Consider the following 26,718-nt stretch of genomic DNA (forward strand, 5'->3'; position numbering starts at 1 on the left):
AGGAGATTTGTGGCTGGGCCACTAATCTCCCCAAATCTGAGCGTGTCTCTGCCATAAAGGTGTTTGTGCTGATCAGAAAATAAAGTTAGTGAGCAGAGAAGAGTAATTTGGTATGGAGGCCAAGCACATGTACTTTCCAGTTCATTACAGTACTGTCTGCATTTATCAGCACTGTATTTCTGAAGGGAAAGCTGAAGGTGGCCACAGACGAGCCAAACGAGCCGATCTTTCCCCGATATGCCACTAATGGGCATGGCTATATCAGGGGTAATCTGAACGTTCGGCCCTATGGCCGAACGATCAGATTACGATAAGAGCGCAATGGGCTCCGGCAGGATCGGTCGGGACAAAATCAAACCTGTCCGATCGACCAAACGACCGATCTCCACCCGATGAAAAATGTCGGGACTCTCCACACAGGGTCCGAAAATCATACAAATCCTCGATTCATACGATAGGATCTGTGCGTCTATGGCCAACTTTATCCTGCTCCAAACCCATCACTTTTCTCATCATTCAGATGTGCAGGCAGGAAAAAGGTGCAACAGCCAACATAAAGGGACAGACAGACACTGCTTTCAAAAGCAATTCCATATACACATGACTTGAAAACCTCTGAAAAAGTGTAATGAATGTATATTAAGAATTTGAATATTTTCATTCATTGAGCAAAAAAAACAGCTTTTGGGTAGTGTTCCCCTTTAGCTACACTTGCTCAGAGAAAAAGGAATTTTAGACATTTGGACATCCAATATCACTGGTGCCAAAGTCTTTATCAGGCAAACTCAGCAAGCAAGATAAACAGGGGCCTTGCCAATTTCCCATGAGAAAGTCTGACCGGGGACTGGCACATTGTTGTATGTCTGATATGTGCCAGCGAATGTGCTAATGGCTTTGGAATATTCTGGTGAAAACATATGGACATCTGATTGTACCTATGGGAATGACATATGAAAGCTGAAGCACAAGTAATAGAAAGTAGAACTAATAATACAATTGTAGGCTCTCACAGCAATTGTTTTTTTGGCTGTCGGAATCAGTGACCCCTATTTTAAAGCTGGAAAGAGGCAAAAGAAGAAGGAAAACAAATGAAAAATAAAGACCAAACGAAGAGTTGTTAAGAACGGGGGATGCTAAAATATACAGAGGGGCAAATTCGTAGTTTCGCCAGCGCTCCGCAAATTCACTAAAATCCGAAGTTGCGCTCAGGGGTAGCGTAAGGTTGCGAAGTTGCGCTAGCGTTGATTCGCTATGTAAAGTTACGCTAGCGAAGGCTAATTTGCATACGGCGCCAAATTCAAATTTCAATGGAGGAATACGTAGAATCACTACAAATGCCTAGAAAACCTTCAAAACATCAAATAAAATTTTTATTTTGCCCTACACATGTGCCCACTGTATAGGTAAGTTGCCATGAGTCAGGAAATGTAGGGGGGAAGGAGAGGAGCCCCAAAAAAAATTTCGATCTTTTTCAGCCTATCACCCATAATGTAGAAAACACGCCAGCGTTTTTTTGGGACTTAGAAAAAATTTTGACTTTTTTTGAAGCAATCCCTATCTACTCTATTGCGCTTCCCCAGGTCTGAGGTGGCGAAGGAAGTCTAGCGTAAAAGGTAGCGTTCAGTACATTGCGCGCGTTAGTGAACTTGCGTAGTTACGTCGCTAGCGAAACTTCGCCAGGCATAAGGGTGCGTAGTAACACTAGCGAAACTACGTTAGTGAATTTGCGCAGTAACGAAAATGCCAAACGCTAGCGAATTAACGCTAGCGTTCGGCGCTTCGTGAATTTGCCCCTAAGAGTCCACATAAAAGTGAACTAAGCTGTTTTTGGTTTTGCGTCCAACCAGTTCTGGGGAGTTAATGCCACTATAATTTTTTCCAAAAATAATCTGACAAGTTTATCAATATCAGACCAAAGTTGACAAAAATGTTTTTATGCCGGAATTGTGTTTCTTTACTTAAGGCCCCAAAGGATTCTACCGCATCTCCATCGCATCCCCAGTAAAGGTTTTTATCTCCAACCAAAAAGTTGCAATGTACAATGGACACTGGCTGCGTGACTTGTGTATAACACCTCCCAGAATTCGTAGCGGTTCCTAAGTGGATTCCGAAGTGTAAATCCGGAGCTGGGTAGGCGGGAGCGCATTGTTGTTGGACATTCAATCGGTTTGTTATCTGAGCCCAGAGGCTGCCATATGCACGAGCAAGTAGCAGAGCAATGATAACTAGATACATTTTGCGCAACTATTTAAATACGTTAAAAAGTCCATTCAAGCTCGAACAAAAAAAACAATGGGACTGCACAACAGCACAGGCCAATTTTGTGGAGAAGAGCTAAAACAGTTCAATCACCACATCTTTTATTCTTTTTTTAAGCCCCATGTTTATTCATGCTGCTCCAAGCAAACCCAGGTCTGATTTTATATTTTCTCTAAATATTTTCACCAATCAGAATGTAGCCTTATTTTCCTGTTCCCCAATCTGCCTAGATTTTTAACCACTTGGAAAAGCGCTTGTTATAGTAGTCTAGGGCAGTTTTTTGTGGCATGACCTAACTCTACTAACTGTTTTATCTGAAGGTATCTCAGTCCAACTCACCTAACATTCTATCTTGGGTTACTTTGGAGGCCAAAAAATGGTGTAAACTGGCACTAAAGTTTATGAAGCTGCATCAGCAGGACAATTGGCAAAAGCGAGGCTCCTTATTACCCCAGGATTATAAAAGGTGTGGGCAATGTCATTGTATGGGAAGGGTTTTTTATTTCTAGGAAGAAGCATGAAACCAGCTCATTTCTCCCATTAAAATTCTATTTCCTTGGGTGTCACAGAGATAGGGATGTCCTCGTTGCCACGACGTATCACCATCTGTAGGGTGCCCTCTTTCTTAATGGCTTCACTGACTTCACTGCTGGAGGTCACAGTCTTGCCACTTATACTGATTATTATATCGCCTTCCTTCAAGCCAGCCCTGGAACAGAAATATAGATATTAATAACATTTCACTTGGATGAAGACTCTTCCAACCAGCCATGGTGTGTATAAGTGCAATAATGCTGTTAACTGGATGAAACTATCGCTAATCACCAATATTAGATAAATACAAATTCAGAGTAGTATCTACACATACTTGGATATTGGTGGAACAAGAACACCAACTTACTCTTCAGCTGGGGTGTCTGGGAGCACTTCTACTATATAAGCTCCTGAGGTGTTCTCTGGGAAATCCTTCACCTGCTCCTTGAGCTCCTTCAGTTTTCTGCAATGGAAAGGTAGAGATTCCATCTTTATGGCCTTACCCAGAATAACATAGGCCTAAAGAAACTGTTAAAAGTGGAGGAATGTTCATGGAAGAGCAGCAGGTAACATTCAAAATCCATGTTGTGTCTGTCAGTTATTTAAAGCTAAGAGTTGTCTTTAAGGGAGGAATGGGCCCTGAAGTAGAAGTTGTATGCAGGCAGAGTGGAGGAATACACATATAGCAAAGCAAAGTGGAGACAGCACAACAACAGCTGAAGGGCCATAGATTGTACGATTCTACATTGTCTGCTTTTTTGCCCAATTGATGGCCCTTATCAATGTGACCACACACGGGCCCGTTTTAATGATATCCAACAGCCCAATAGGAAGTCTGAAAGTTAAAGAGATTGAGGCACTGACGCATGTGTTTGGGGAGAGGCCACAGAAGAGGGAGGGAAGGTGGTTGGTAAATGCTGCACCTTTGGGTCCCAATACTGCCATGGAGTGGTCACTGGGTCCTGATGCAACTACAATTGTCATGGTCACAGCCGTCATGGCCTCAATTCAGATGCCCATGCATTTTATCCAAACAGATCCATATGTGGAAATGTTGGCCCATCTGTTTCCAGGCTAACCAACAGGCCCGGATTTGTGGAAAGGCCACCTAGGCCCAGGCCTAGAGCGGCAGAATTTTAGGGGGGCGACATGCTGCCCAACCACACCCACATTGGTTCAGAAACACTGGGGAATGCGCTGGAGATACAATAATTTTTTTAATTTTCCGTGCACCAATCCCCATTGCTCCTGTCCCCCTTGAGGGGACAGGGGCGATAAACGGTAGTGGGCCTAGGGGCGCCCACAATGTAAATCCGGCCCTGCTAACCAATAACCAAACTCACTCATGGAACAAATGTTACCGATTTGTTCCATTTGCAATAACTGGAGTCTGACTCGACAGATGAATCAGCCGTACAGTTTTTATTGGTTCACTGTGGTTAATGCAAACACTATAGAGTGCATGCTGAGATTAGCAGGTGAAGGCATGGGAGAAATCTGGGCTAAAACATTCTGGGCCGTTACAGAAGTCAGAAGTCTTCTTTGCAGTATCACCATCTAGTGGTTGCACACAACCATTGAGTATATATATAGCCTTCAGCACTACAGATACAGGTATGGGGCCTGTTATCCATGATGAACAAGGGAAAGTTGTGCTCACCACTAATTTTTAAATCATTAAGCAGGGGTGCAATGAGGCTGTGACCACAAAATACATATAGACAAATACAAGAGTCCTCTTCACTCAACCCATTACCAATATATTTAGGACATTCAGATATTTTGTGCCTTAAGCTACTAAAAAATGCCTTACCCCTTAAACAAAACAGGGATTGTTTGTCCATATATTGCATTTGAGTGCAGAGGATCTCTTGTATTTGTCTGTGTTATCCAGGATGCTCAAGACTTGGGGTTTCTGGATAAGGGGTCTTTCCTTTATTTAGATCTCCATACCTTAAGTCAACTAAAATATCATATTAACATTAATAAAACACAGTAAGTGCAGCGCATATTTATGCGCAAATGGTTGTATTGCCCATGCTTTTTCCTGAACACTAAAATATTGCAGTTTTGTGCACGTCTTTCCATTTTTTTGCGAATTCGCATTGTGAATACATTTTCGTGCGAATTCGCAAAAATACAATTGACAATAAATTCGCAATTTGCAAAACTGTTTTGCAAATATTTTCTCTGCCACCAAAGTTGCGGGATAATTCAAACATAGAGTATGCACATCACTAATTTTTGCCATATTTAAAAAGATCTTATTGACATTCGCAGTGTGAAAAAAAAAAATCGCAATTCTGTTTGCTCTTATTCAGCTTTATAAATATAACCATGTACAGGGCAAATATATTCAGTGTGAGAACCAATCTGCCTTGCGCAATGTTTATAAATGAGCCCCAATGAGTGTTTTGCCTCCAGTAAGGATTATTTATATCTTATTTTGAAAAATCAGAATTATTTGATTAAAATAGAGTCTATGGGGGACGGCCTTCCTGTAATTTGGAAGCTTCTGGATAACCCTGAAGCAAAGGTAAAGCTAAACAGTGGGTCTCCATTTGCAAACAGCAGATGCAGACTAAGGAATATGTCCAAAAGCTGTAGACGCCTCAGGATTGTCATTCCCCCATCACATCTCAGTCCAGATGCTTTCTGGTGTTGGGTGAATGGACCACATCACAGAGAGCTGCTGACAGTGCTGGACCAAGCTGCTAATGCCATTGCGGGAAAAGAAAAGTGCAGATGGAACAGGAATCAAAGGGTTTTAGTGTTGAATTTGGATAAAGTTCAGGTTGCACTGAAAGAAGGACCTCACCCCTGGCTCAGTGACATCATCCGTATCCCCAGGTATTTCTTTTTCTTAGTCCCCTGACCTGGTAAATATAACAAAACTCGTATTAGTGCTTAGTGCCCATCTGCAGTTACAGAGACAACAGAAACCTCCAATAAGAGCTTATGGTCACATCTGTCTGCAGAGGGCGCTGTTCTGTTCCCTGCAGAATAAACCATGTCCCCAAAACTCCAGCAGCTAAAGTCTTTGTACCTGTGGACTGCCTGTTGTGCGACTCCGCCATGAACTTGCGGATTTTATCCGACGGAATAGCGAAGGAGATCCCCGCAGTAACCTTCAGGGTGTTTATACCGACCACTTCACCATCCTGCAGCCGAAAGGGAGAATGAGAAAATGGCCTGGAGATACTGAGTGTGTTTTTGTGTTAAGGTGGCCATACACTGAGAGGTCTTGAGGTGGGCAATATCGGGCTGATCCGATCGTGGGCCCTAGGGCCCAACGATCGGATCCTAACGATGCCTAACGGGCGGTCAGTTCGCGGGACCGCATCAACGAATAGATGCGGGCGCAATGCAACAGGATTTTTTGTCCCATCCGATCGAGATCTGGCTTTCGGCCAGATCTCGATCGGTGAAGCCCGTCGGGGGGCCCCATACACGAGCCAATAAGCTGCCGACACGGTCTGTCAGCAGCTTTTATCGGCCCGTGTATGGCCACCTTTAGTCTTTGCATGTGTATGTGAGGCTTTGCACATGTGTGTATTTGTATAAAGTAGAAAAGGGTTTTGGCCGCTCCACTCACCCCCTGTGTGTTCAAATTAGTGCAGCTCCATTTTAATGAACCGGGTGCTCAGCCACCTGCGTTCCCACTGTAGTCAGGTATGCAAAAGGATAGAAAGGCGGCACTTCATTTAAAAAGAAGGTGGTTTATTGCAACAGGTCACAGACCAACATCATCTGACGCGTTTCAGGAGCATCTCCCTTAATCATAGCCATTGATTAAGGGAGTTGCTCCCGAAATGCGTCAGGCGATGTTGGTCTGTGACCTGTTGCAATAAACCACCTTCTTTTTAACCAGTGTGCCGCCTTTCTATAATTTTGCATATGTGTTTTTGTATATGTGTGTCTCTCAGCATTTGTGTGTTTACATGTGTGTGAGTGTTTGTATGTACAGTATGCTTGTGCATGTTAGTGCACCCAGACTTGCAGGTTAATGTTCCCCTGTTTAAATCACCATGCTGTTTCCACATCTTATAACACACTTAATGAACTTATATTATGATCTCAATTAAAAAGGAAGGGGGGTGCGCTTACCAGATTCACGAGCGGGCCCCCAGAGTTTCCATACTGCAAGGCAAAATAAACAGCAGTGTTAATCAGGCCACAAGTGCATTGCTCATATCTCATATTATGTGCCAGAATAAACAGAGCTGGTCTTATGATTAAGCCTCGCTGAAGCTTATGGGGGGGAATATGATATTCGGCCTGTTTCTCTGTGCTGCTCAAAGAGCCCCTTGCTGAATCCTTGTGTTGCTTGGCAGGGACACTGATTTCTCTGCTTCTGGCTCTTTGCTCCGTCTCTGCCTGAACCTTCTCCCCCCGGGTATGAACTCAGAGTGAGATCAGCGGGCAACATTACCGCAGGGCAGTGCCAATACAGCGGGGAGCCATTTGTGTAAGTATAACATTCGTGGACAGATCCTGTTTTACCCCCTTTAGTTTTATATCAAAATGGCAACAATTGTGCTCTGTATCAAACCCATAATAAATCAAAGACGTCTGTAGTGAAGAAAAAGAAATGATGCTGACCACATAACACAAAGGTTCCCAAACTGTAGCCTTGCCCTCGGCCTAAAATTTGGGAGGGGCAGCTTGCAAGCAAATTAAGCTGATAAAAGCTGCTAACGTGACCCCTCCAGTCATCAACGTATCAGCCCGTGTACGGGGCCCTCGGAACTGCCTGCCCAACCCATACCAAGATGATGGAATAATCTGGTCATTGGCCCCCAGACGAAGAATCGAATCTGCCCAATTCAGCTGCTTTCATGGGCGTCTAAAATCAAGCAGAGATCTGATCATATGTCTAAGGGCCTAGGATCCTGTTACATTGGGGGGTCATGAGCCACAAGTCTCCGCACTAGGGGATATTTAAAGGAGAAGGAAAGCTACGGAGGCATTTTATTGCCAGTAGATTAGCTGCAATAGTGCAAGCTAGAATGCTATATTTATTCTGTAGAATGTTTTACCATACCTGAGTAAAAAGCTCTAGAAACTCTCTGTTTGTTTAGAATAGGAGCTGCAGTATTAATGTGGTGTGACATCACTTCCTGCCTGAGTCTCTCCCTGCTCTGGGCTCAGATTACAGTAGAGAAGGGAGGGGTGGGGGGAGAGGAGTAAACTGAGCATGCTCTTGCCCAGGGCAATGAGGTTTAAGCTGAAGGCAGGAAGTCTGATACAGAAGCCCATGAGTACACAATAGAAGGAAAGAAATGCTGTGTTTCTTTTGACAGGGGACTCAGAGCAACATTGCTTTGGGGGTTTACTGGTATATTTAGATGGACCTTTCTGATAAGGCTTACTTCGTTTTCACCTTTCCTTCTCCTTTAAGTCTCTCCAGGGCGCAAGTGATAGAGCACAAAGAGGTGCAATAGAGCAACCCAGTTACTACCAATTTGCACTGTGATCTTGCATAAGACAGGAGTTCAAAATACCCTTGCCATACTGAGCTAACATTTACATTTTGCACCAGCACACAAATATATATATATATATATATATATATATATATATATATATATATATATATATATATATATATATATAACCTCCAGACTGTGCTGATACTCGCTGCTGCCTTATACAACTGTAAAATAATTTGCAATTGGATAACAGCAGAGAACAATCATCTCTCTCTGAGCTGCAGAACAAGAGGTCACGGCTAGACCTACCCCTGCTTAGCCGTACAAGCATGTGCTGGCATTGCTTCAGACTGTCAAGGGGTGGTGAGAGGTGTAGTTGAACAGCTGGGAAGATCGACATTGGACTTCCCAATTAATTCTCTAGTATTCCATAGTTCTGCCTCTCACTATGATACGAGCTTTGAGTTGTTTACATTTACAGTCTCCGTGTATGGCTGGGACAGCCTGGAGCGACTCCAGCACATGCCTTGGTCTGTTCTGTTGCTCAGAGACTGATGTTCTCTGCTCTCATCCAATAGCCAACTATGGTTTTATGAAAAGTTTACAAATTAAATTAAACCAATTAATTCTTTCCTCTGGACCAACTGGAGGTTAGACAGTTTTTACTTGAACATTTCAGTCCCAACTATTATGTGACCTATGTAACTATGTATATTCTACTATTATCCTCCTGGTCTATTAACTTCTGGGAGCTCATTCCACTAAATAAAGTCCACTGAAAATGTATTCTTATAATCCAGTACCTTGGTGGAATTCAGGACAAGGTACAGTATAAATGCTGGCACCCTGAAACTAGCAGCTTTGTCTCTTGGTCACCCCTTTCCCTACTCCCTGCAGGGTCAACCCCAAATCGATATCTGACGGGAATAAGATGGGAGATATATAAAATTAAAATGTGATTTTTTTTTTTTTTTGAAAGCCACCTTGATATAGCAGATTGGGGTCAAATAAGAAAAAAGTAAATGGCTCCCTATTCCCAACTCAAAATCGAAGTCCCTTCAACATAGCTGGGGTTGGAACATCTTAAAGAAAATACTATGGTGGGGGGATAGTTAAACAATTGCAAATAGTGGCTTGCATTTCCCCTAGAGCTGTTTGGCTGCAAAGGGAACTTTATCAGGTCTTTTCAGAGACAGCTACATATGAGGGAACATGGAGTACATAACAATGTCGGCCTCATGACGGATATAATAAACTGTACTAGATGATTCATTTGGCACTTTTCCCTTTGGCTAAGGCCTCAAGCGAAACTCGAGCCAACTGGTCTCAGACGCTAGGGAGTGGTACTGGCCAAAGTACTTGCAGTGGAGCAAATGGAGAAGCACAAATGGTTTGGTCCAGAGTCAGATGCACTTAAGAGTCCCACCAAAGAAACCCATGAAAATTGTACATGATTGAACTAAAAGCAGTTTAGAGATCTTTACTGAAAGGGGACATAGGCCAAGCAAACTTTTGGTGCCGTCCCTTCACAGATTTTTTAATACCATTACCATTAAGTCAATTATGTATATAACTAATATAAAATAATCATGTCCTCTGATAAGCAAATCTATGATGCTTTTAATGCTTGGGCAATTGCACCCCTGGACAATCAGTTACAAAAAGGGTGCAGGTTGAAAAGTGAAATGTACCTGCCATTCTGCTCCCTATTCTGTATGCACAACCGATTGTACAAGTGGGTTTTAAAGTGGCAGTGGAACCCTAGACCTCGTAGGTGTCTGCCAGGCAAATAAGACACTTCACTAACTTGAGCAATAGCCCAGTTGAAGACCGAGTTCTCTATTAAACAGCCTACGTTGGACCTAAAGCAAAATGAACTATGGAATTATCCAATATGAAGTTAGCTGAGTCAAGGTTTACTCACATTGATAATGGCATCAGTCTGAATATAATCCATATCAGAGTTCCGTAGACCCAACTCTTTGCCCCCACGCTGAGCGGTGCTCACAATCCCAGTGGTGACTGTGTTCTGAAGTGAGAAAGGGCTTCCGATGGCCACCACAAACTCTCCCGGGCGGAGTTCTTCTGAGCGACCCAACAGCAGAACCGGTAATTTCCCCTAAGGAGAAACAGACATCCCGTGACTAAACAAAACTGGCTAGAAGGCTAGTGAGCTGGACCAATGATGACCATCAACACTGTAGTTAAAACGTGATGCTAAAAGACAAGGAGGCCTTGATGTTAAATTCACTTGCATTGGGCAACTATTCATACCTTGTACTTGCATGTGTTTTCTTTGGAGTAAAAGTCCTAATTTTGCCTCAGATGGGAAAATGTAATTTCTGCTGCATACATAAGAACCCCAACTAACTCATTTTAGATTGTATTGGCCCTTCTCTATACCGAAAGAGATCACTGGCCCTTATTGGGAAAACTCAAATCTAACAAGTAGGAAGCTGGAGCTTAATGCAGTGATGGACATCAACCTTGTAGACCCAAAAAAGTGTTTGTTGCTGATAAATCCAGACAAAACAGATGAGTGATCATGAAACAAACAAGAAGTTCTATTTATTTACTATAATGAGCTGAATGGGCCCCATGTCCCCAAAACATTGCTAAGGAATTAGTCAGCCGGAAGCTTCTGCAGCACAAACATATTGTTTTCATCACTCAGAATGTGCCTTGTCATGCAATCAGTCTCCTGTTATAAAATAGATTTCTAGGGCAGAACCAGACATGTAACTATCTGACATTCCAATATTATTCCCTATAAGTTCAACTGCTGATCTGCAACTGCCCGTAGGTCCTCTCCTGCCGCAAGGAAGGGTCTGGGACTCATTTACTTACTTGACACAATGCTTATCCTCCAGTCTTTTGGTGCCAGACTGACCAAGACTTATAAGGGCCATTAATCAACATTTGCACCAGTTAATATGTTATTTATCCCATTGCCTGGCACAAATCTTGGGGTTATATGATGCAAGGCTCTGAGTTTGCTCTGGTGCTGGTTAGAAAATGACCAAATTGGATCTACTTAAACATAAACCATGAGTAAAGATCTCAAAAGTATATATGTGAATGGAACCTCTTCCTGGTTGGGGGGCTTCAAAGGTTTGATGTGGTTTATTGATGACACTATTGATGGAAGTTAAAACCTCTTCTCATAACTACCAACCATGCTGTTAATAATAACACTCCCAAGTGAGTGTGTTAACTGAGAACAAGTTTATTGGAGCCTCCCATTATACAGATACACATCCCTATTGTATTACTCTCTCTCTCTGCAGTTCTACATAATTGTGCTGTTTCATTCAGTTCCAGAATTTTCTACTCGGTGCCAGATTTCCCGACAGGGAGGGAGTCCGGCTTATGAACTGACACATGTGCAGATGATACATATCCGCCAGATAACTGTTACCTGCCATAAGGTCTGAGTAATCTAAGGAGAGTAAGGCTGGATACATTTCCCAAGCCACAGTGCCATGTCTCTAAAAACATCAATAGGTTTTATATTTGTATCTGTGACCAACTTCCAAACCTCACATCGCTACCGGCCAGCTATTAAATTCTGGCTGACGCCTAAAATTTATATAATTAGCTCCATCTGTCAAAATAAATAATTTTATGTAGGCAAATGTCTCACAACAGGATTAATTGCAAATGATTTCCCCAGTATCATGTACAAGAAACAGCCAAAATAAGTGCACTGCTATCTGCTAGATGGAAACAAACATATACTGTGATACACTGGGCCAAGTACAGATTTCTTGATGTATGTGCAAAGCCTACACTGCATTTATTTTATGGTGGTCTGGGGAGGGAGTGTGACTGTGGGATAACAGGTATAGTAGGGAGAGATGGTGTCTATAGTAACAGTGGATAATAGTCTCTGGGAAGGGAGTGTGACTGTGGGATAGCAGGTATAGTAGGGAGAGATGGTGCCTATAGTAACAGTGGATAATAGTCTCTGGGAAGGGAGTGTGACTGTGGGATAGCAGGTATAGTAGGGAGAGATGGTGTCTATAGTAACAGTGGATAATAGTCTCTGGGAAGGGAGTGTGACTGTGGGATAGCAGGTATAGTAGGGAGAGATGGTGTCTATAGTAACAGTGGATAATAGTCTCTAGGAAGGGAGTGTGACTGTGGGATAGCAGGTATAGTAGGGAGAGATGGTGCCTATAGTAACAGTGGATAATAGTCTCTGGGAAGGGAGTGTGACTGTGGGATAGCAGGTATAGTAGGGAGAGATGGTGTCTATAGTAACAGTGGATAATAGTCTCTGGGAAGGGAGTGTGACTGTGGGATAGCAGGTATAGTAGGGAGAGATGGTGCCTATAGTAACAGTGGGATAATAGTCTCTGGGAAGGGAATGTGACTGTGGGATAGCAGGTATAGTAGGGAGAGATGGTGCCTATAGTAACAGTGGGATAATAGTCTCTGGGAAGGGAGTGTGACTGTGGGATAGAAGGTATAGTAGGGAGAGATGGTGCCTATAGTAACAGTGGATAATAGTCTCTGGGAAGGGAGTGTGACTGTGGGATAGCAGGTATAGTAGGGAGAGATGGTGTCTATCGTAACAGTGGATAATAGTCTCTGGGAAGGGAGTGTGACTGTGGGATAGCAGGTATAGTAGGGAGAGATGGTGCCTATAGTAACAGTGGATAATAGTCTCTGGGAAGGGAGTGTGACTGTGGGATAGCAGGTATAGTAGGGAGAGATGGTGCCTATAGTAACAGTGGATAATAGTCTCTGGGAAGGGAGTGTGACTGTGGGATAGCAGGTATAGTAGGGAGAGATGGTACCTATAGTAACAGTGGGATAATAGTCTCTGGGAAGGGAGTGTGACTGTGGGATAGCAGGTATAGTAGGGAGAGATGGTGTCTATAGTAACAGTGGGATAATAGTCTCTGGGAAGGGAGTGTGACTGTGGGATAGCAGGTATAGTAGGGAGAGATGGTGTCTATAGTAACAGTGGATAATAGTCTCTGGGAAGGGAGTGTGACTGTGGGATAGCAGGTATAGTAGGGAGAGATGGTGTCTATAGTAACAGTGGATAATAGTCTCTGGGAAGGGAGTGTGACTGTGGGATAGCAGGTATAGTAGGGAGAGATGGTGCCTATAGTAACAGTGGGATAATAGTCTCTGGGAAGGGAATGTGACTGTGGGATAGCAGGTATAGTAGGGAGAGATGGTGCCTATAGTAACAGTGGGATAATAGTCTCTGGGAAGGGAGTGTGACTGTGGGATAGAAGGTATAGTAGGGAGAGATGGTGCCTATAGTAACAGTGGATAATAGTCTCTGGGAAGGGAGTGTGACTGTGGGATAGCAAGGTATAGTAGGGAGAGATGGTGTCTATAGTAACAGTGGATAATAGTCTCTGGGAAGGGAGTGTGACTGTGGGATAGCAGGTATAGTAGGGAGAGATGGTGTCTATAGTAACAGTGGATAATAGTCTCTGGGAAGGGAGTGTGACTGTGGGATAGCAGGTATAGTAGGGAGAGATGGTGCCTATAGTAACAGTGGATAATAGTCTCTGGGAAGGGAGTGTGACTGTGGGATAGCAGGTATAGTAGGGAGAGATGGTGTCTATAGTAACAGTGGATAATAGTCTCTGGGAAGGGAGTGTGACTGTGGGATAGCAGGTATAGTAGGGAGAGATGGTGCCTATAGTAACAGTGGATAATAGTCTCTGGGAAGGGAGTGTGACTGTGGGATAGCAGGTATAGTAGGGAGAGATGGTGCCTATAGTAACAGTGGATAATAGTCTCTGGGAAGGGAGTGTGACTGTGGGATAGCAGGTATAGTAGGGAGAGATGGTACCTATAGTAACAGTGGGATAATAGTCTCTGGGAAGGGAGTGTGACTGTGGGATAGCAGGTATAGTAGGGAGAGATGGTGTCTATAGTAACAGTGGGATAATAGTCTCTGGGAAGGGAGTGTGACTGTGGGATAGCAGGTATAGTAGGGAGAGATGGTGCCTATAGTAACAGTGGGAAACTGCACCGCTTGTTAGAGAGACCCATAGCACGTAGACATAATATTGCCAGGTTTACTGATGGCCCAGTACATATCCCACTGGAGTAATTAAACAAACAGAATTTCAGTTTTGGGTGAATGGCTTTGATGCAGTCACTGTGGATTTTAATACTGACGGTTAGTACAATGATGCAACTGGAATGGGAGTACAAATACTAACACACATGGGGCCTTCATAACATACTAGTCATTATCACAGCCATACAGACAATGATTGATAGCCTCTGGCATCATGCTACAAACTGCTCTACTTATGTGTTGAAATGATGACGTTATACACGGAAGCCCACGGGATGGACTAGGGGTTATAAGGGCCATCATACAATATCATAGTTATTCCATATAATACGGAGCCATCCTGATGATGATGTAATACATATGAGCTCACAAGGCTGATTGTGTCACACTGTGAGTGATAAGTAAGGACATACCTTAGCTTTGATCTTGATTAGGGCGATATCCGCTTTCTCATCTACGTCAATGATCTGCGCGTCATACGTGGAGCCGTCGCTGCGCTCCACTTTTAAGCGATGCTTGTTAGTCACGACATGGGCATTAGTGAGAATGAGTCCATCCTCCGACACAATGAATCCAGAGCCGCTGGCTGCGGGCACCTCTCGCTTGAAGAAAGGGAGTCTGGGGGAGTAGGGAATGGGATAGGGATTAGTATGGAAATGAATCTCACCGTTCATAATAATATTAATATAATACACAAAAGCTATGAATATCTTGTAAATGATATCCTTATAAACGGTGAGTTCTGATGTCATCATTTATAAACGGTGAGTTCTGATGTCATTTCTGTCACATGACTCACTGAAATTTGTGTATTATAATAAATAAAGTACCCCCAGTTGTAAAATATGAGGATATTAGAAGTTACCTCGGAGTTCCATGACCTGTATAATAACACTCGGCCTTCAGCCTCGTGTTTTTATATGGTCATGAAACTCCTCGGTAACTAATAATATCCTTATATTTTACAAGAGGGGGTACTTTATTCACTATATATTGCCTCCTGCAGCGAGTTGTAGATAGCAGCCATATTCCCCACCAGCCTTCCTGTCATTTTGATGCTTTTAGTGTTTTTTACTTCATGTATTACTTGGTATCTTTGGACAGCCCCATTTCATTTGTACTAACCCTTCTGATTGGCTGTCCTAAGCACGTTTTTGATTTGCCTTCACTTAAAGGGGCAACAATCGTGAAAATTAAAATTTAAAGGAGACCCTACACCCAAAAAAAATATTAGTCAAGCATTAGTCAAGCAAAATGAACTTTAATTACACTATATAAATTATTTGAATCTTGTTTCCTTCAGTCTGGGATTTCAAAATGACAGCAAGCAGGTAGGCGCCATTTTGTGCACATTGTTATTAATTCAAGCTTTGCATCATCTCAGAATCTTGTTTGTGCACCAGAATGGGGGACCTGATGTCCATCCCCATGCTCATGCTGGTTAAGAGAACGGGGGAATGTGGGGAGAGCAGTGACATCTAGTAAGTGCTGAATGGAAAGTGAAAGTAATTGCCCAGGGCATAGAGGAGGGGCAAGCAATATTTGATTGACAGCTGAGATATTTAAATGAGTTTACAACAGCTATGAATGCTTTGATAAAAAATAGAAATTGGATTTAATGTTTAATTTGAAAAGGACTTTTATTATACAGATTTTTGTGTCTGGGCGACAGGTCCACTTTAATATAAGCTTCATCATAGTGAAATAAGAAACTTTGTAAATACAATCAATTAAAAATTCTGTACCATTTCTGAAAGAATCAAGTTTATCTTCACTATTCCTCTCTCAGCATCTGTTTCTCTTCATTCTCTCTTCATGCAGCAGTTGGGTGTCAGATATTCATTAACAGTTAGATCCAATATATCTTATAGGGGGGCTCCTTTCCTAGCAGATGTATCAGAGCTCACTCAAATAACTGAATCCAGTACAAACAAAATTTAACAAAATAACTGCCTTTTGCACAAATTCTGCATGTAGAGAGACATGATGTCTGGTGAGTTTAATTTGGCAAACCATTGCTAAATAAGAACTAAGGACTATTAAAGTGCCTGTTATGCTGGCACAAAAAACAGTATTACTTTGCAAAAACTATACCAGGCAGTGTAATGAGCTGGCGCTGTACCATGTGACTCTATATAATTAGAGCAGTAGATGCAACTGTCATGTTATGACTGGCAGTTGGGAGACTAATGATGGCAGTCAGCCACAATGACCAGCAGGTGGCGCTGTTGTTTTTTTCCCCAAATTCATTATATCAGCATTTTTAGAACTGCTAATATCTTGAAAACTAGAAATAGAACATATTGAATGTAAACTGCAAATGCGCCTAGAAGAGCAGCGTCAGCAGTTTTATTTATTTTGAGGGTTTACGTCCCCTTTTACGGGCACAGGCACCCCCTTTTTATATTGCCTATAGTCAAAGTTAGAAGGGAATGTTCCTGGGAATGGAGAAAAGCTTGGGCCCTAATCTTAAAAGTAGGGACTAACATAAATGAGGGATGTCCCACCTGTATCACTCTAGCTGTTGTAGAACTACAACCCCCACCATTACCAGCCAACCCAATGCAACTTGGTTATGGGGGAGGTTGTACTTTAAGCCCAGTGGCAGGTTCAACTGAATTATATACATAAAGGAAAATATGAGAAATTGGGACAACATTGACCAGTCAGCTATTAAAGTAAACCTTCCCCCACTGACACCACAATTCCAACCATTCCCTGAACTGATCAGACGCCACATGACCCTAAATATCTTCCTCCCACCATTCCTGGTTAGTGTATCCCCAAATGACCCCCAGTAGTACATTACATGCGGAAGAGCTCAATGTGGACAACAGCTGGGGCGATCTTCTCCACGACATCAGCAATGAAGTTGTACTTGTAGCGCGGGCTGTCTGGGTCCTTCTGTCCTGCAAGCAGAGGAGGACGAGGCTGATACAGACACAACACATAGATGATGTGTAAGATGTGAGGGGGTCGAGTTTACTAATTGATGCAAATGTGTGTCCCTTAGTGTTCATTCCAAAGCTGATTGTGTCTGAGGTCTGGCAGCATTTCCTAACTTGTACTTCTGATTGACATGTCTCCCCCATCCGCCCCTCATGAATACAGTGGAGTATATTCTGTACTGCAATTAGAGCATGTAGTAACATATTCTGACATGATGCTGTCTTATGGTACGCTTTTACATATATTTACTGGATTTAAATTACATACAGGCCCATATATTATAAGCACCATCTCTCCCTACTATACCTGCTATCCCACAGTCACACTCCCTTCCCAGAGACTATTATCCCACTGTTACTATAGGCACCATCTCTCCCTACTATACCTGCTATCCCACAATCACACTCCCTTCCCAGAGACTATTATCCACTGTTACTATAGACACCATCTCTCCCTACTTTACCTGCTATCCCACAGTCACACTCCCTTCCCAGAGACTATTATCCACTGTTACTATAGGCACCATCTCTCCCTACTATACCTGCTATCCCACAGTCACACTCGCTTCCCAGAGACTATAATCCCACTTTTACTATAGGCACCATCTCTCCCTACTATACCTGCCATCCCACAGTCACACTCCCTTCCCAGAGACTATTATCCCACTGCTACTATAGGCACCATCTCTCCCTACTATACCTGCTATCCCACAGTCACACTCCCTTCCCAGAGACTATTATCCACTGTTACTATAGGCACCATCTCTCCCTACTATACCTGCTATCCCACAGTCACACTCCCTTCCCAGAGACTATTATCCAATGTTACTATAGACACCATCTCTCCCTACTATACCTGCTATCCCACAGTCACATTCCCTTCCCAGAGACTATTATCCCACTGTTACTACAGACACAATCTCTCCCTACTATAGACTTGTATATATTACTCACAGGGTGTAGCAGGCACCAGTCTATATTGTAAGTGGGACCCAGGGGAGTAGTAAGTATAATAGTTGGGGAGTAATAAGTATAATAGTTGGGGAGTAGTAAGTATAATAGTTGGGGAGTAGTAAATGTAATAGTTGGGGAGTAGTAAGTGTAATAGTTGGGGAGTAGTAAGTATAATAGTTGTGGAGTAGTAAGTGTAATAGTTGGGGAGTAGTAAGTATAATAGTTTGGGAGTAGGAAGTGTAATAGTTGGGGAGTAGTAAGTATAATAGTTGGGGAGTAGTAAGTATAATAGTTGGGGAGTAGTATGTATAATAGTTGGGGAGTAGTAAGTATAATAGTTTGGGAGCAGTAAGTATAATAGTTGGGAGTAGTAAGTATAATAGTTGGGGAGTAGTAAGTATAATAGTTTGGGAGTAGTAAGTATAATAGTTGGGGAGTAGTAAGTATAATAGTTGGGGAGTAGTAAGTATAATAGTTGGGGAGTAGTAAGTATAATAGTTTGGGAGTAGTAAGTATAATAGTTGGGACTGGGTGGTAGTAAGTATAATAGTTTGGGAGTAGTAAGTATAATATTTGGGGAGTAGTAAGTGTAATAGTTTGGGAGCAGTAAGTGTAATAGTTGGGGAGTAGTAAGTGTAATAGTTGGGCTGTACAATGTTGTGCAGGTGATTGTGTAACAGACAGACGTCTCACCTTGCTGACAGTCTCCCCTCTGGATGGGGATAATAGCGGCGACCCCCCGCCCTTGCACCGCTTTGCTCTCGGCCTGGAGGCGGCACAGGCTGCTGTAGGTTTTGCCGTCGCTCCCACAGACGGGCTGGTTGGAGGGACACTGGCATCTGGTCACCCCGCCGTTCCTGACACAGCGGAGCCCGGAGGCGCATAACGGATCCTCGGGACCTTCCCCGCAGCGCTCATACTCGGCAGCAGCACACACAGAGCAGCACCCGCAGCGCAGCGCCGTCTCCCCCGACTGGCAGTTGGTAGGTGCCGGGGAGCAGGAGGAAGGGTCACAGCGTGCGGGGCAGCCCACTCCGGATGTGGGGAGAAGAGCAGCAGGGGCTCCGCAGGTCAGTAGCACCGCCAGCCACAACATGGTCATTTCACAGCTGAACAGTAGGGGGCGCGGTTCTGCGGAGACACAAATACCCCAATGTGGGGGGTCAGTAACCAATTAATGTCCAGTCTGATGTATATTCACCCCCCTCCCAGGACTGGAGTTAGAAGGAGGGATCCCTAGTTCCACTAAATGCCCCAATCAATAGCAGCCAATTAGCAGAAGCCAATAAAGACAGAATGAGTCATTAGTTGCCCCGGGCAGGGGGTCGTTTTATCCTACAAACTATTCAGTCGCTACTTGTCACTGGGAATAGGGGAAAGGAACAGGCAAGTCCCAGATGTTGCTGAACTACAAGCTTTATGTTTGAGTGGGATGCAGGGAGTAGTAGTTCAGCAGCATCGCAGGGACACAGGTTGCGCATCGCCCGACTAATCCTTACGCCTCCTATGGAGCTAAACTGCAAGAATCCCCCTATATAGGGCCGGGGTGCCGGGAGTTCTGAGGTCCCAGGAGCAGGAGGGCTGCAGAGAAGTAGTAAATACAGACCCTCTGCTTTGTCCGGGGGATTCACAGCTTGGGACCAGCACAGCCGATGTGTCTCTGTTTTATAACTCCCAGTCTGGGATCTCCCGACTCCCGGCACCTCAGCTCTTTCCTTGTCACGCGCCGGCGAGAGCAGCTCAGAGACCGGTCTCCTCTGTGTCCTCAGCACCCGCCACTGATTCAGCTCCTTTATCTGGAATCTCCCCAAATGTGAGCGTTACCCCACCCTCCTCCTCCTCCTCCTCCTACTGCTCCTCCAGCCTCATCCCCTGACAGACTGGGACAGAGCCAGCGCAACAACTGCAGCCTCAGCGTCTCACGTGCACTACTGCGCCCACTTTAGCGCCGCCAATATATATATAAATATATACTATATATATATAGCACTGGGCAGCACTGGGCATAGAGAGGGCAAAACTGGGGATAGCGAGGGCAGCACGGGATAGAGAGGGCAGAACTGGGGATAGAGAGGGCAGAACTGGGGATAGAGAGGGCAGCACTGGGGATAGAGAGGGCAGCACGGGATAGAGAGGGCAGAACTGGGGATAGAGAGGGCAGAACAGGATAGAGAGGGCAGCACTGGGCATAGAGAGGGCAGAACTGGGGATAGAGAGGGCAGCATTGGGCATAGAGAGGGCAGAACTGGGCATAGAGAGGGCAGAACTGGGGATAGAGAGGTCAGAACTGGGCATAGAGAGGGCAGCACTGGGCATAGAGATGGCAGAACTGGGCATAGAGAGGGCAGAACTGGGCATAGAGAGGGCAGCACTGGGCATAGAGAGGGCAGCACTGGGCATAGAGAGGGCAGCACTGGGCATAGAGAGGGCAGAACTGGGGATAGAGAGGGCAGCACTGGGCATAGAGAGGGTAGAACTGGGGATAGAGAAGGCAGAACAGGATAGAGAGGGTAGAACTGGGGATAGAGAAAGCAGAACAGGATAGAGAGGGCAGCACTGGGGATAGAGAGGCATAGAGAGGGCAGAACTGGGCATAGAGAGGGCTGAACTGGTTATAGAGAGGGCAGCACTGGGCATAGAGAGGGCAGCACTGGGCATAGAGAGGGCAGCACTGGGGATAGAGAGGGCAGAACTGGGGATAGAGAGGGCAGCACTGGGCATAGAGAGGGCAGCACTGGGCATAGAGAGGGCAGCATTGGGGATAGAGAGGGCAGAACTGGGGATAGAGAGGGCAGCACTGGGCTTAGAGGGGGCACCACTGGGTATACAGAGGGCAACACTGGGTACAGAGGGAATGTAAGTGGAATATAATACAAAGAACTTTATAGAACTGGGAGTAAGTGACAGCACAGCCGGGTGTATAGAGATTACAGCCATATGTATTAGAACATGATGGCAGTATTGTAGCCAATGAGGATTATCCAAGATTATCTTTCTAATTGAAAACTGAGTAAAAGGCTGCACAGCAGTGGGTACAGTGGGTATAGTGGTTATACCATTACCTGGCAGCCTGGGCACCTACTACTCTGTGGCACATATCAATGTAGCAGAGGTTACAGGGCACTCTGAGATGTTAATACTATTTCCCATTCGATCATGATAATGATTTTGCCAACCTGCGGCCCTCGAAGCCTGACACTTAGTGCTGTAGTTCTACTACAACTTCTGGAGAGCTGCTGGGCTGTGCATATGCATCCCAATACAATTGCCTTGATTTAAATTTAAATGGAATTTGTATTCAACCCAGAGGGACAGAGAGCGCCAATAATAAACTACTGGATGGGACTATATCCCATTTGTTACTGAGTTTGTTATGAGACTTTGCATTGCACACTTCACATCCAGTTCTACAGAGCACAGGGCTGCTGCTGTCCTCCTATTGTAAGGCACCTGAGCCTTTATAGACTTACTTTATAGAATTACTTTATAGAATTACTTTATAGACTTACCTGACTCAGTTGAAATCAGTGCAGGGCCCTCAAATAGCCTCCGTTCTACGCAAGAAGGAAAACTCAAATATTTACAGTGTGATGCAACATTCTCTCCAATAACAGAAACCTTCACATGAAAGAGAATGTCGAAATGCTGCATCTTTTTAACACACTCTGTCTCTTCTGTAAAGTGAGAACAAGGTTTTCCTTGCACTTTGTTTCCTTTGAGACTAATGTTTGTGGCACTGAATAACGTGTAATTATCTCCCCTCCCTGCAGGTCCCTGTTTTATTAATCCGTCTGTAAAATATATATCAGTCTGTCATACATACATTACTCTCATTCATACACATCTGCTCTGCTTCACTCTCTCATTCATACACATCTGCTCTGCTTCACTCTCTCATTCATACACTTCTGCTCTGCTTCACTCTCTCATTCATACACATCTGCTCTACTTCACTCTCTCATTCATACACATCTGCTCTGCTTCACTCTCTCATTCATACACATCTGCTCTGCTTCACTCTCTCATTCATACACATCTGCTCTGCTTCACTCTCTCATTCATACACATCTGCTCTGCTTCACTCTCTCATTCATACACTTCTGCTCTGCTTCACTCTCTCATTCATACACATCTGCTCTACTTCACTCTCTCATTCATACACTTCTGCTCTGCTTCACTCTCTCATTCATACACATCTGCTCTGCTTCACTCTCTCATTCATACACATCTGCTCTGCTTCACTCTCTCATTCATACACATCTGCTCTGCTTCACTCTCTCATTCATACACATCTGCTCTGCTTCACTCTCTCATTCATACACTTCTGCTCTGCTTCACTCTCTCATTCATACACATCTGCTCTACTTCACTCTCATTCATACACATCTGCTCTACTTCACTCTCATTCATACACATCTGCTCTACTGCACTCTCTCATTCATACACATCTGCTCTACTTCACTCTCTCATTCATACACATCTGCTCTACTTCACTCTCTCATTCATACACATCTGCTCTACTGCACTCTCTCATTCATACACATCTGCTCTACTTCACTCTCTCATTCATACACATCTGCTCTACTTCACTCTCTCATTCATACACATCTGCTCTACTTCACTCTCTCATTCATACACATCTGCTCTACTTCACTCTCATTCATACACATCTGCTCTACTGCACTCTCTCATTCATACACATCTGCTCTACTTCACTCTCTCATTCATACACATCTGCTCTACTTCACTCTCTCATTCATACACATCTGCTCTACTGCACTCTCTCATTCATACACATCTGCTCTACTTCACTCCTTCATTCATACACATCTGCTCTGCTTCACTCTCATTCATACACATCTGCCCTGCTGCACTCTCATTCTGGCAAGTCCCACACACATCAATAAGATGCCAATTTAATCAGGAGTGGGTGAGTTGGCAGCTTGTGCTGGTCTGCGTATCCCCAGCTTTATTTATCTATAAAAGGGAGTGAGATGAGGAAGCCAAGCCAAAGTACAACAGCAAGACTACAGTAGATTGAATGAGTAGTTCACTTTTAGTATGAGCTAGACTATGATTTGCTGGTAGCAATTGGTCTCTGAAGATTAGAATGGTTGCTAGGGTTACTTTACCATAACAACCAGGCAGTAGTTTATATGAGAGACAGGAGAATTAATAGAAGAGGGCCTGAATTCCTCCTTTACATAACTTTTCTACGTATTTTATAACAGTAGAGGGCATGTGACTGCTTCTGCATTGCGTAATGTTACAATGTGTTTTATAACTCTGCTATCCCATAATGCTCTGCTTCCATTGGTTTTTCCATCTCTCCCTTGGCACCCTCCATAGAAGTGCCTGCCAGGCTGCACACACCGCTTCCCATAAATCCCTGCCCTTGGGCAGATAATCACAAGCCGGTACCTGCCGCTAGGGAAGATGAAGTCAGTAAGTGAGCACTTAAAGGTACAGTGAGGGCAGCAGGGATAGAATAAGGTTGTATAAGGTTATCGGATCATTGGAAACACCGGGACGTCCCTGGGACTGCATTTAAATGGAAAGGAATCAGCTCAGTCTTTCTAGCTGGGTTTACTTAAAGGGATTCTGTCATGTTTTTTACAGTGTCGTTTTTATTTCTAAATGACACTGTTTACACTGCAAATAATTCACTCTGCCATGTAAAATTTCATTCCCAACACAACAAGTGTATTTTTTTTAGTAATATTGCTGTAGGGACCAACTCAGGTCATTTTGCCTGGTCATGTGCTTTCAGAAAGAGCCAGCACGGAACTGCTTTCTGGTAGGCTGTTGTTTCTCCTACTCAATGTAACTGAATGTGTCTCAGTGGGACCTGGATTTTACTATTGAGTGCTGTTCTTAGATCTACCAGGCAGCTGTTATCTTGTGTTAGGGAGCTGTTATCTGGTTACCTTCCCATTGTTCTGTTGTTTGGCTGCTGGGGGGGGGGGGTGGGAGGGGGTGAAATCACTCCAACTTGCAGTACAGCAGTAAAGAGTGACTGAAGTTTATCAGAGCACAAGTCACGTGAGTGGGGCAGCTGGGAAACTGACAATATGTCTAGCCCCATGTCAGATTTCAAAATTAAATATAAAAAAATTCAGATTCTGCTGGAGCAGCACTATTGACCAATGTGTTTTGGGGAAAAAAAAATGTTTTGCCATGACTGTATCCCTTTAAGTATAACATGCTCTGATAAATGTAGAATTGATTTTTAAAGGGCAAGTAAAGCTATGAAGGTAATCTTTTTATAAAACCGTAGAGCTGATGTGTTGTTTCCCATAACCAGCAGCCTTATTCTTAAAGTCATCTAACCCCATCCTCTTTTTCTGTGCCCAGGGAAAGCTCATGCCAAGCCGGCCTTTCAGGAGTATCTAGGAAAGTAAACAGGCCTTTGCTCCAAATCCAACACACACACACCTGGGCACAGAGTGCTCTGTATGCCCACACATGAGCCAGTGCTTCCCCCCACCCCATTTTGCGCACACAGCATTTATAAAGTGCAAAGGAAAGATAAATGGTGCCCACACAGCCCATATATATAGCTGATGAGTAACTGCTGGTCTGTGCCCGCAACTTTGAAGCAGCTAGTGAAAAACCTGAAGCCTGTTAAAAGTATTAATAGCAATGACTTCCCTTAGAACTAGAGCAAAAGCAGCCAATGAGAGAAATAAGGTGGTCTCAGGAGTTGGCATTTAGAAGCAACAAGCCCAGCATGTCAGGGCCCACCAGGATGCCAGTCTGATAATGAGTTTACTTTCCCTTTAAACTAGACAGGATCCTAGCACAGAATGGGATTTACTTGAGAGCTAATGCATTGGTCCAGTTACTGTCATTACTGCGGACTGACTGGCGCTTCTCCCCTCCTATAGAGAAACAATGTCCTCTATTCTGTCCTCTCTCTCTGGGTCGATACATTTATTGAAGCAGAATTTAACAGACTGGATGGGTTATAAATTATGACAGTGGGATACTGCTGGGCAGAGTCAACCCTAACAATCTGGCAGGGAAAGGGTGGGTTATTTTGGTGGGGGGGAGAGTGGAAGCACTAGGGTGAGATGGGGGAGAGGGACTGTGATATGCAGAGTAGGGATAAGAAATTATATGTAGGAAGCACAATGCAACTACATTTATGCACTTCTCCTATACACATTCAGAAGTGGGAAATATAATAGTGTGCAGTTGGTATCAGATTGGCCATTACAATTGTGGCGTTTTATAGACTGTTCCTTTTGATAACCCTAGGGCTGGGTTGCCAGGTCTAATTTTCAAAACCAGCCCAAAAGTAGGCGAAAAATGGCGCAATATGTGCAGTGAAAAAAAAAGTCTAAGAAAAATATGCCTTTTTCAAATTTTCACTGATTTGCAAAATTTCCATGAAGTAAAATGGGGCAGATTCACCCGTCACCAGGGGCGTAACTACAGAGGGGGGCCCAGGAGGCATAGGGGCCCCATAAGGCCTAATACATACAATTTCAATAAATATTGGTAAAACAGCTCAACCTCTAGACATTTTGGTGGCCAGAAGATTTTTGCCCCAAAATTGTCTGAAATTGAGAAAAGTCACCAAAAAATGAGAGAATGCCTAAAAGTGACTGGAGACTATACAACTCAGTCCCGTTGCATGCTGGGTATTGTAGTCTTACATTAAACTTACATTAAACTTGGCAGTCTGCAAATTGTTAAACAAAAACTACATTACCCAACATGCATTTGGGAGACACAGGTTTGGCACATACGGGCAACGAAAAACTTTGGCTGGTTTCCAAAGTACAAACCAGACAAAGGCCCAAAAAGTAGCCAAAATCCGTACTCTGGCTAGTTTGTACCTTCAAAACCTGCCTGGGCTTTAAATTAGTAGCCCAATTTGGCTGGAAACCCGCCAACCTGGCAACTCTGCCCTAGGGTGAAAAGTCAAATCAGTGTTGATAGTGATGCTCCTACAAACTGATATGAGGGTCAGTAGACTCAGGTTGCCCCTATAGACTATTCCAGGGATCACCAACCTTTTAAACCAGTGAGCAACATCCAGATGTAAAAGGAGTTGCGGAGCAACACAAGCATGAAAAATGTTCTTGTGGTGCCAAAAAAGTGCTGTTATTGGCCATTTGGTAGCCCCTATTTGGATTGTCAACCTACATTGAGGCTCTATATAGCAGTGCACCTGGTTTTTATACAACCAAAACTGCTTCCAAGCCTGGAATTCAAAAATAATCACCTGCTTTGATGCCACAGGGAGCAACATCCAAGGGGTTGGAGAACAACATGTCACTCATGAGCTACTGGTTGGGGATCACTGGGCTATTCCATAAAACTGAAAACTACAGAAGCAAGACCTGGATTCCTTCCTGAGATTCCTGTTGTTTGGCAGTGAGTGATAGAATGTAATCCTACCTACAAACGCCTACAGGAACATACCTGTCTCTTTCTTCTGCTCCTCTCCCATAATCACAGCTCCACACCCTTCTCCCACAGCTTGAAAGTATTTATCATAGAGCCCCTCCATTCTCCCCATTTGTCC

General features: G+C 43.9%; 1 protein-coding gene across 4 annotated transcripts; it reads right to left on the minus strand.

Annotated features, from left to right (window-relative positions):
• Positions 1-2,309: 2,309 nt before the first annotated feature.
• Positions 2,310-26,718, minus strand: htra1.S (HtrA serine peptidase 1 S homeolog). Of its 4 annotated transcripts, none has more exons than XM_018227022.1 (10): positions 26,616-26,718; positions 18,876-19,313; positions 17,090-17,189; positions 14,694-14,898; positions 10,150-10,344; positions 6,901-6,933; positions 5,840-5,954; positions 5,612-5,669; positions 3,161-3,256; positions 2,310-2,968 (listed from the first exon to the last, which is right to left on the minus strand). In XM_018227022.1, the coding sequence occupies exons 1-10, from the start codon at positions 26,710-26,712 to the stop codon at positions 2,800-2,802; spliced, it is 1,506 nt and encodes a 501-aa protein (XP_018082511.1). In that variant the 5' UTR covers positions 26,713-26,718; the 3' UTR covers positions 2,310-2,799.

This window comes from Xenopus laevis, chromosome 7S, assembly GCF_017654675.1.
Source record: "Xenopus laevis strain J_2021 chromosome 7S, Xenopus_laevis_v10.1, whole genome shotgun sequence".
Taxonomy (NCBI): domain Eukaryota; kingdom Metazoa; phylum Chordata; class Amphibia; order Anura; family Pipidae; genus Xenopus; species Xenopus laevis.

What these genes read in the sequence shown, in the direction of transcription:
- htra1.S (XM_018227022.1), bottom strand. Translation starts at nt 26,712, where the DNA reads ATGGGGAGAATGGAGGGGCTCTATGATAAATACTTTCAAGCTGTGGGA. An exon ending in GAGGGGAGACTGTCAGCAAG is followed by an intron (nt 17,190 to 18,875) that starts GTGAGACGTCTG and finishes CTCTGCTTGCAG; the next exon opens with GACAGAAGGACCCAGACAGC. An exon ending in AGACTGATGCCATTATCAAT is followed by an intron (nt 6,934 to 10,149) that starts GTGAGTAAACCT and finishes TTTGCCTTGCAG; the next exon opens with TATGGAAACTCTGGGGGCCC.